Source organism: Paroedura picta, chromosome 9 (genome assembly GCF_049243985.1).
Source record: "Paroedura picta isolate Pp20150507F chromosome 9, Ppicta_v3.0, whole genome shotgun sequence".
NCBI classification, from domain to species: domain Eukaryota; kingdom Metazoa; phylum Chordata; class Lepidosauria; order Squamata; family Gekkonidae; genus Paroedura; species Paroedura picta.
Window position 1 is genome coordinate 39339524 of NC_135377.1, and position 9395 is coordinate 39348918.

General features: G+C 45.8%; 1 protein-coding gene across 1 annotated transcript; it reads left to right on the top strand.

Annotated features, from left to right (window-relative positions):
- The first annotated feature begins 1983 nt into the window (after nucleotides 1–1983).
- Nucleotides 1984–6103, top strand: SNAI2 (snail family transcriptional repressor 2). Its single transcript, XM_077352446.1, has 3 exons — nucleotides 1984–2294; nucleotides 2844–3392; nucleotides 5002–6103. Exons 1-3 carry the CDS (start codon nucleotides 2216–2218, stop codon nucleotides 5181–5183), a joined length of 810 nt encoding a protein of 269 aa, XP_077208561.1. The 5' UTR covers nucleotides 1984–2215; the 3' UTR covers nucleotides 5184–6103.
- The last annotated feature ends 3292 nt before the right edge of the window (nucleotides 6104–9395 follow it).

A 9395-nucleotide genomic window follows, 5' to 3' on the forward strand; every position in this document is an offset into this window, starting at 1 on the left:
GTAGTCAAACTGTGGCCCTCCAGATGTCCAGCAAATGCTGGCAGGGGCTCAAGGGAATTGTAGTCCATGGACATCTAAAGGGCCGCAGTTTGACTACACCTGCCCTACAGGGAAGCCAAAAGGGCAAGAAGATTAAAGGATGAAGAGGCGGGAGGGAAGATACTAACAATGCTAAGAAGGGATTTCAAGGATGAGGAGAATAGCAAGACACTAGAAAGTACTTACTCTGAAGAAAATATGGTTAGGATTGGGCTACATGTCCACATTTGCACCCAGTGTGGGGTCTGTCAAGCTGGGGGGGAAACCAGTTCTTTGGAGGAAGGAAAACCTCTCACAGGTAAACAACGGTAGGCTTGGAGCCTGTTAAAAGTTGAATCTCAGTACATGAAAGCAGATAACTTGCCTCTGCACTTGTTTTGGCATCTCCCAGATAAAGAAGTTATGCAGTTTGACAAGGCACTTTGCTCTTACAAGTCGTAACAGAACCACAGTGGTCCCCCCCCCTTTTTCTTTTTACATGCCTCCATTCCAGCACCTGTTGCAGGAAAGACGGGGGTGGTCTTCCTGCAGTTACCCTCCACTTCACCCTCTTTCTATAAACCCGTTTTATATCCAACAATCCATATCCTTTAAACTGTGAAGTCTTTCAGCATGCTTAGGAGCATTCCGTCTTGAATTTCATGTCAAATGTTAAACTGTGTGGATTTATTTGAAACTGTCCACAAAGATACCACTGACCATTGGTATTGTGTCACTGCTGAAAACGAGTGCTTTAATATTACCTGGAAATGGGGTGAGGGGGGGGGGGTGGGATGGCATGATATAGCCCAGTCTAGGAAGCTAAACAGGATCTGTACTTGGAAGGCAGCCTACCAGGGAAGACTATGCAGAGGAAGGCAAACCTCTTCTGCTTAATCACTTGCCCTGAAAACCCTCCAGGATCCCTATAAGTGGCCCGCAACCTGGCTGCACTTTACCTGCACAGCTACCAAATGGGACAATGAACCAGTCCTTCCTGATATGGATGCTGGCTGAAAGGAAAACAGAAATGATCTTTTCTTTCAGCTCAAGCCTTTTTGTCTGGTAACAGGGCCAGGATCCAGAGTACGCTCTGCTCAGCACCCCTCAATAAATAAATGAAATTAAAATCAGCGCTGGCTGCAAATACTGCACCAAGAAATGTAAACTTCTTTGCATTGCATTGATCAGCCATCAAGGGCTCGTGAAGCTTGAAGGAATTTAGACGTAAATGGATCTGCGCTGGACGCAACTTTTGCTCCTGTGCAAGTAGGCACAGAACTGCAGCCCTACCGACTACAGCGCGGGAGTTCTGCAGACCAGAATCAAAACTTTCTGCACGGATCTGAGTTGCGGCAGCGGGCGCGCCGCAGGAGAAGTCTTCCCTTAATGGCCCTGATCCAAATGAACGGCAGCTGCTCCTACTTAATTCCCATGGCTTTCAAAGGGACTTAAGCGCCTTTCGTTGGATCGGGGCCATGGTTCCGTGCAGCCCGCTCTTCCAAAGGCGAAGTCTACCCGCTGCAGGCTGCACCCGCCTGCTCCGAAATCCTCTTCCCTTCCCAAAATAGCACGCCCCACGTGATCCGGCGAAGGCTCTCCTTGGCCTCTTCAAATGGCCTGTGTGCGCTCTTGGCACGACTGCCCCTGGCCCTGGTTTTGGCCCCGCGGAACAGCGCGGTATCCCCGGCTGCGCTCCCCAACTCAAGAGCAGCGGAGACCGCGGCTAGAGAAGTGCCGCTCCGTCTGCAGCGCTCTTCCCCGTGAGCGGGCATTGGAAGCGCTTCCCGCGAAACCCCCTCCGCGCAGCGCTCCTTCCCCTGCTCCGGGAGCCCGGTGGGAGGAGCTGAAACCCGAGCCGCGGTTCGGAGTCCCGCGGCGGGATTGGAGCCTCCTCGCCGAGCGCAGGCGGGACCCTCCGGGCCGAGCAGGCCGAGCGCGTCGCCAAGCTCTCCGGCGGCGACCGCTCCCCTGATTGGAGGGAAAGGAGCCCCCGGCCCGCCCCGCCCCTCCTGCACCTGACCCGCGGGTATTTACAGCACTTTTCAAGGCGCCGCGGCACTGCCGCGTTTTTTCTGCGTGGGGTTAGCGGGGCAGGCCATGCTCTAGCAGCCGGGCTGTGTGCCGCACGCAAGCCGGGGACCGTTATCCTGCCCGCAAAGGCGGCCGCGGAGGAGCAGGGCAGCCCGCGATCAAGATGCCGCGATCCTTTTTGGTCAAGAAGCATTTCAACTCTTCCAAAAAGCCGAATTACAGTGAACTGGATACGCACACAGGTAACGGGGATCTCAAGGAACGGCTTGCGTTCGCTCTCCTTTCTCTCTCTCTTTCGCTCTCGCTCTCTTGCTTCCACGGCTCCAAAAGTAGGACTTGCTCGCTAGTTTTCACACGTCGGTGCCAACTTTCCCCCGTGTTCCCCTGCAGTGATATGTCAGTGGCTGCCAAGGCAAAAACTTCTAACTTTAGAGTTTTCAGTGCTTGAGCCGGAAAATAAATGCTTGGAAGATAATTTAGCGTTCGGGTTCTTTTGCGCTCGGTTTGCGACAGGAGAGTTTGAAAAATGTAGGGGAAGGTGATGTGGACTTTGAGGGCTGAATACATTTGGGAGCTGAGATGCAGGGAGGAAAACTGAGTTTATCACTTAGCGGGCCCCTTCTTGAACTTCTGACTGTAGCGCTGCAGACACCCATTGACACCTCGGTATGTTTCCTGCACACATTTCAGCTGGTTCCAGCATTTCTAGCCTGTGGTAGTGCTGGCTGTGTTGCTCTTCTGCAAAGCAAATCTCTTGCCTTTTTGAAATGAGTTTCTTTTTCCTTCCCCAGTGATATATTCCCCGATTCCCCTCTATGAGAGCTACCCAATGCCTGTCATTCCTCAGCCAGAGGTCCTGAGCTCAGTCGCTTACAACCCCATCACCTTATGGACTACAACTGGGCTGCTGCCTTCCCCCTTACCCAGTGACCTCTCACCTCTCTCGGGATACCCTTCCTCACTGGAAAGAGTCAGCCCACCTCCTCATTCTGACACGTCGTCCAAGGATCATAGTGGCTCAGAGAGTCCCATTAGTGATGAAGAAGAGAGAATCCAGTCCAAGCTTTCAGATCCCCATGCCATTGAAGCTGAAAAATTCCAGTGTGGTTTATGCAACAAGACCTACTCGACCTTCTCTGGACTGGCCAAGCATAAGCAGTTGCACTGTGATGCCCAGTCTAGGAAATCTTTCAGCTGTAAATACTGTGACAAGGAATATGTCAGCCTGGGAGCTCTCAAGATGCACATCAGGACCCACACACTGCCTTGTGTTTGCAAGATTTGTGGCAAGGCCTTCTCCAGACCCTGGTTACTTCAAGGACACATCAGAACTCATACTGGTAAGGGAAACTGTCACTATAATTCTGCTTTTTTTCAGTTCTCTGTTGCACATTTCATATTCGTCCATTACAGACACTAACCTTTGCCAGACTTCTTGTCTTGTTAAGTGTATCTTATGTGAGTGGGCCAGAAAATATATATAAAGCTTAGTTGTTGCAGTGAAGTTAAGAGTTTACTTCAGCAAGCTGTCACAAATGCTCCAGCTGGCCATAGGAATGTCATGCTTTTGCAGCTTACATGCTCTAGCTTGCAGTTGGGAAGAAGGCAGGAGCGTGATGGAAGGAAGGAAACAATAAAGGGGAAACAGAAACCCTAGTTCCCAACAGAAATCTGCACAGCCAAGTTTGTGTCCAGGTGGCACAATTTAGGTGGTGCATCAATATTGAATCAAACAAGTATTGTTTGGATATAAGTTTCACTGAAATTCTTTTATCCAAGAAATACAGTTGGGTTCCCTTAGATCATGTCTTAAACGTGATCTCTGAACATCTCAGTCCTAAATCCATATTGCCTAGCCCTATATATGTTTACTGTAAAGTCCCTCTAGCATTTACTCTAAAGTATGCCTAGAGCAAATGCATTAATTAGATGCAAGCCTGGTTTCTTAGAAGCCAGGTGCACTAGCAAATGCATTCAGGAATCACAGCTTGCAACAGGCATGTAGTTGCTAAAGCTGCAAGCTGATGTGTGCTTATCTGGAATTGTCATAGGGAACATGATTTAAAAATATATTGTCAACGTGAGGAACAAGATAGTTGAGACAGCTTGGAGTACACCGATTCACAGAGTACTAAGGACTCAAAGGACGAAATCGTATTCCTGCTTACTTGGGATTAAGCTCCAATGAACACAGTTGGGAATATTTCTTGCATAGGATCTTCCATGAGATCTTATTAATTCAGTGGCACTTACTTTCATATAAGGTTTACAGGATTAAGATACGTGCCAGCAGCTTGTGCATTAGTTGCAATGTGATACTGAGCATTATTTAGAGAGGGCCTGAAGCTCAGAGTAGAGCATCTGGTTGGCATGCCTAAGGTCCCAGACTCCATCTCTGACATCTCCAGTTAAAAGGATCAAGTTGTAGTTAAAGCCAAAGACCTCTGCTTGAGACTCTGGAGAGCCACTGCCCATCTAAATAGACAAACGTCTGTGTTTAGTGCTTCTTTATTGATTCCAGTCGTGCTCCCCAAAAAGCAGGGTGTAAATGCCTGAAGCATTCAATCAGATGGGAGTTGTGCCATTCACGTCAGTGGTGTGTAAACTGCAGCCTTGGGCAGCAGTAGGCGTTCCACAGGATACAGTAAAAGAGCAGAGGGAGCATCTGGGAATATTGGGTGGAGCCCCACCTACAGGCACTGGCTGCACCTGCTGAGACAGAAAGTGTTGCAGCTTGTCATTCATTGCAATGTGACTCCAGCGAACTCTGAGGAGTATGAAATAATGACTGGTGCTCAGCAATGTAGTGAATCAAGGACTATTGAGAATGGAATGGCTCTTCTCAGGGACTCTTTCCCCCATCTTCTGTGCAAATCCTTGTCCTCTCCTATGTGTAGTTCTTCATTTTAGCTTTTGAATGATTAAAATCCTTCATGTATATTTTTACAGGAGAGAAGCCTTTTTCCTGCCCTCATTGCAACAGAGCATTTGCAGACCGCTCTAATTTGAGAGCACATCTGCAGACCCATTCGGATGTGAAGAAATACCAGTGCAAAAATTGTTCCAAAACTTTCTCCCGCATGTCTCTTCTGCACAAACATGAGGAATCTGGCTGCTGTGTAGTACACTGAGTTTACCTCGCTCCATGAATTGCTCCATACCTTTTCAGCAAGAGGCAGCCCTGGATGCATTTGATCTCCAGCTTCCCCTCAGAAGATAGAAAAGCCCAAAGTCAGTTGCTTAACTGTGACACTGTGATACGAAGGAAGTGTAAACATCTTGCACAGGAAGAAGCACATGCCAAATGAACACAAGCTCTTGAGCTTTTTGTTGGTTTGTTTTTATTTTGCTAAGAAAGCACCATGATCCTAATAGTACATTCCCACCAGATGAAGCCTTCCTAAGAAACATTTTTGCTATGGAAAATGCAATCCAATGTTAACTTGTGTTTGAGAGATACCAAATATCTACAGGAGTCCTTCTGAGTATTCCAAATCAAGCCAGCCTCTGCCTAATGGGCTGGTTCATTGCTGTTGTTCGAGAAATCTGTGCCTGTTGGCTAGACACCAGAAATGTCTTCAAACACTCCATCATTCATAGAGGAACAAAAGAATGTATGTCCAGTTGCCATGTTTTGAGAATATGTGCCTTTGTAAAACTGTCACTGCAGCCATTCCTGCTGCCTGCTCAATTCATATTGCCTTTTTGTTGTTGTTTTGTGATTGTTAACTTGTGTTTTTTTTTCAAAAAAATGGGAATAAGTGCAAGAGTGAGGGTTAATGGGAGTTTGACAATGGAATTCTTAAAAGCTTTTTTTCCTAAATGCACAAAGGAAATGCAATATCTTGAGCAATACCCTCCAAGTGCCTTTTTAAAAAAAAAGATAACTTGTTTTATGTGGACATAATGTAAATAGTTTTATTTTTATATGACTGAATGTGCCCTGTTACCTATAGCAATGCCTATAGGCATCTTGAAGAAAGTGTGAAGCAAAATGTCTTCAGTTTTTTCTAGAAATAATTTTTGTACAATAAACATTTTGGAGTAAGAATTGTGGAATTCATCCTGTATTCTAGATGTGTGTGCTGGTCCAGAGTCCTGTCAGTATGTGATGCACATGAATGGGGAAACGTATATGGGTGGATGGGAGACTTTTTTGTACATATTGGAATTTCCCTAACTTCTGGGGGTTCTACAACTCAACCTTATGTAAGTTTATTAAAAAGTAAGCCCCTCTTTATTCAGTGAGTTTTGTGCTTAGATAAGTGTGTATAAGATTGAAGCCTGGCAGTGCCATCTTGGCAGTGCACCTTTCTAAGAATTGACTTCAGTTGAGCTAGAACTCTTCTTAGGATAGCAGTGTTCTACTGAAATCTTGAGGTCACTTACTATGGAGTAAACTCCATTGAATTCAATGGGCTTTGAATAAACTGTAATAGGATCTGCGAATACTGTGAAAGAGCCTGATAAAACATTTCATGTATGAAACCTAGGCTGTTCCACCCACTGGTCAGGAGGGTAACTTAGAATGTATTTCTTTCAGTTCTGAAGAGAAAAAATGAAACACACGTGGAACAGTATTCAGTAAATCTTGAAGCATTGCTCCCTAAGATCTATTTATGGAGAGGTTTCCCACAGCAAATGTTTTCTGCTCCCCACCCCTTCCTGAAAGGTTATTCCTGGATGTCAGTAGAACCTCAGGAGCAGCATAGGTGACAAAGTGGGGTTTACAGAAGGAGAGGGGAAGTCAGGGGAAATTGTTCCAACTTCTTCCAGGCAGAAGCTTCTCTAGAACTGACTTGGATAGAAGCCAAATTAATATTTGTGCATGAATCATTGGGTTGATGCTAAGAAGCAGTAGCTCCAACTTTTAAAGTATGTGATGCTACATAATTATAAATGCCTTGATTTTTAATCAATAAATAGAATGATTAAATCCATTATGCACATTTCCTGCAATACTGGTTTGCTCATAACAAGAGATACACAAAAAAATTATAGGTTTTGTTGGTTCAGGTCTAAAAAAATATTTCTGAAAAATCCCAGATCCCAATAAAGTATTTTATTCAAATCTGGGATTCAAAAAAAAAGTAAGGCATTTTTAGTCCAATAGACCCAAGAAGAAGAAAAAATATATTTTTAAAGCCAGCTGGCTTGGCTTGGATTCTCCTGCACCACATTCTCCTGCACCACTTGGATTCTCCTACACCACATTTCAGGAGCAGCTCTTCCCAGGATCTGCATGTTTGTGTGGGGGCAGGGGGAGGTCTCTTCCTGCCACAAGTAGACCTGGCTTGGCATTGTCAGCTCCTGCTGCCCAGGTTGATCTTGGACTGGCATCTCTTGCAACTTGGTTTAAGCTGAGCTGCTACAGAAACCAGTCCCAGTCAAGGTGGTGCAGAGCTGTCAGCATCACCCTGGAATGACTGACAGCCCAGTCCCATCACCTGTGCCCATGGTAAATACCTGTAAATGTTTTACTGAAACAGGCACTGCAGCATCCTGTATGAGACAAACGGCAAAAATGACTTGATTGCCAAGAACACAAGGGAATAACCCTTGCCACTGGTCTCAGCAGTTGCCAATGCTCTTACTTTGGGGCAGGGCGGAGGGGCCTTGGGGGACACTGAGCAAAGCCAGCTCCTAATGCAGTAATGGGTTTAAACTACAAGACAACGATATAAAATTTCACAGTCAGAGTAGTTCAGCAGTGGAATAGGCTGCCTAAGGAGGTGGTGAGCTCCCCCTCACTGGCAGTCTTCAAGCAAAGGTTGGATGCACACTTTTCTTGGATGCTTTAGGATGCTCTGGGCTGATCCTGCGTTGAGCAGGGGGTTGGACTAGATGGCCTTTATGGCCCCTTCCAACTCTATGATTCTAACTAGCCAGAGGCAAGAAGCCACAAACAGTGTAAACAATGTGTGTTTTAAATTCCTGTTACTTCACTCTTTTTTAGGAATTGACTTGGTTATTGTGATACAATGAATAAAATTAGCAAATCCTATATAAGGTGTGAAATAACTTTATGCCTCCTGGATCGTATTATATAGCAATAAGTCAGGATCACAATGACATCCGCACTACAGGATTGAAAACAATGTAAAAGTTGGGCAAAAAAGAAAGCTAATAAGCATTTTTCCTCTGCAATAAAGTGTCTTCATTGCAGTCATATTTCTGATCACATGTTCTTTAGAACAAAACTCTGGAACAGAGGCTCAGGATGTCCCTGTCTGCTATTGCACTAATAGATTTTTACAAAAATGAATACGCATCGACAGCAAATATGGTGCAATATATAAACCAGTGGTGTTCTAAGGCAGGAGTAGTCAACCTGTGGTCCTCCAAATGTTCATGGACTACAGTTCCCATGTGCAAATGCTGGCAGGGGCTCATGGGAATTGTAGTCCATGAACATCTGGAGGACCACAGGTTGACTCCCCCTGTTCTAAGGCAGTGGTCCCCAACCTTTCTGAGGTTGGGGACCGGCAGGGCATCGGGGCGCGGCCCGCGGCCTGCGCGGGCCACGCCCACGCATCGGCCGCGCCCGCACGGGCGCGGCCAGCCCTGCTTCCCTCTCTCCGCCCTCCCGCAGTAAGAAGCTTCCCGGGCCGCAAGCTTGCGGCCTGGGAAGTTTTTTACTGCAGGGGGGGCGGGGAGAGGGTGCCGCGGCCCGGCGCCATGGCCTTCGCGGCCCGCAGGTTGGGGACCACTGTTCTAAGGGATCTCTAGTGGCAGCAATCCACAGGCTACTGTACATGTCTGCCTGTACATCAATTTAATGCCTGTACACAAATTTAAACCCATTTATTTCAAAAGAGCAATATTCATTAAATTGTCTAATTACAGATTTTACATCATAATGTTTTCACTCATTGAAAGAATGGTAAGTTATCCTTGCACAATGTACAGGAATGTGAAAATGTAAATGTTGCAGGTTGTACTTCACCAGAAATCACAGATAATTCTCAAATATGAAGATTGTTTCACTCAACATCAGCCTATTCCAAAAAACAGTAATTTTTGATATTAATTGTGGATTACTTAACCGTCATTGTGTGAAACAAATTAGTACCACTGAAGTTTATTCTATTGAGTGGCTACATTTTAGTGTTAGTCACTGAAGCTCTGAGGCTTCAAAGTAAGTTCAGTTTGCATGAAGGTTTTTTATTCTTAGTAAAAATTTAATCTGTTACCTGTATCAAACATTTTCACAGATAGTGTAGCATTGTCTTCTTTCTATCTGCTTTGAAGATATTTTGGCTTGCTTCAGTTCACATGACCGTGTCAAGGGAATTTCCAGTTGTAATGGCATGAAGTGCAAGTTTCGTATGCCACAGAAAACA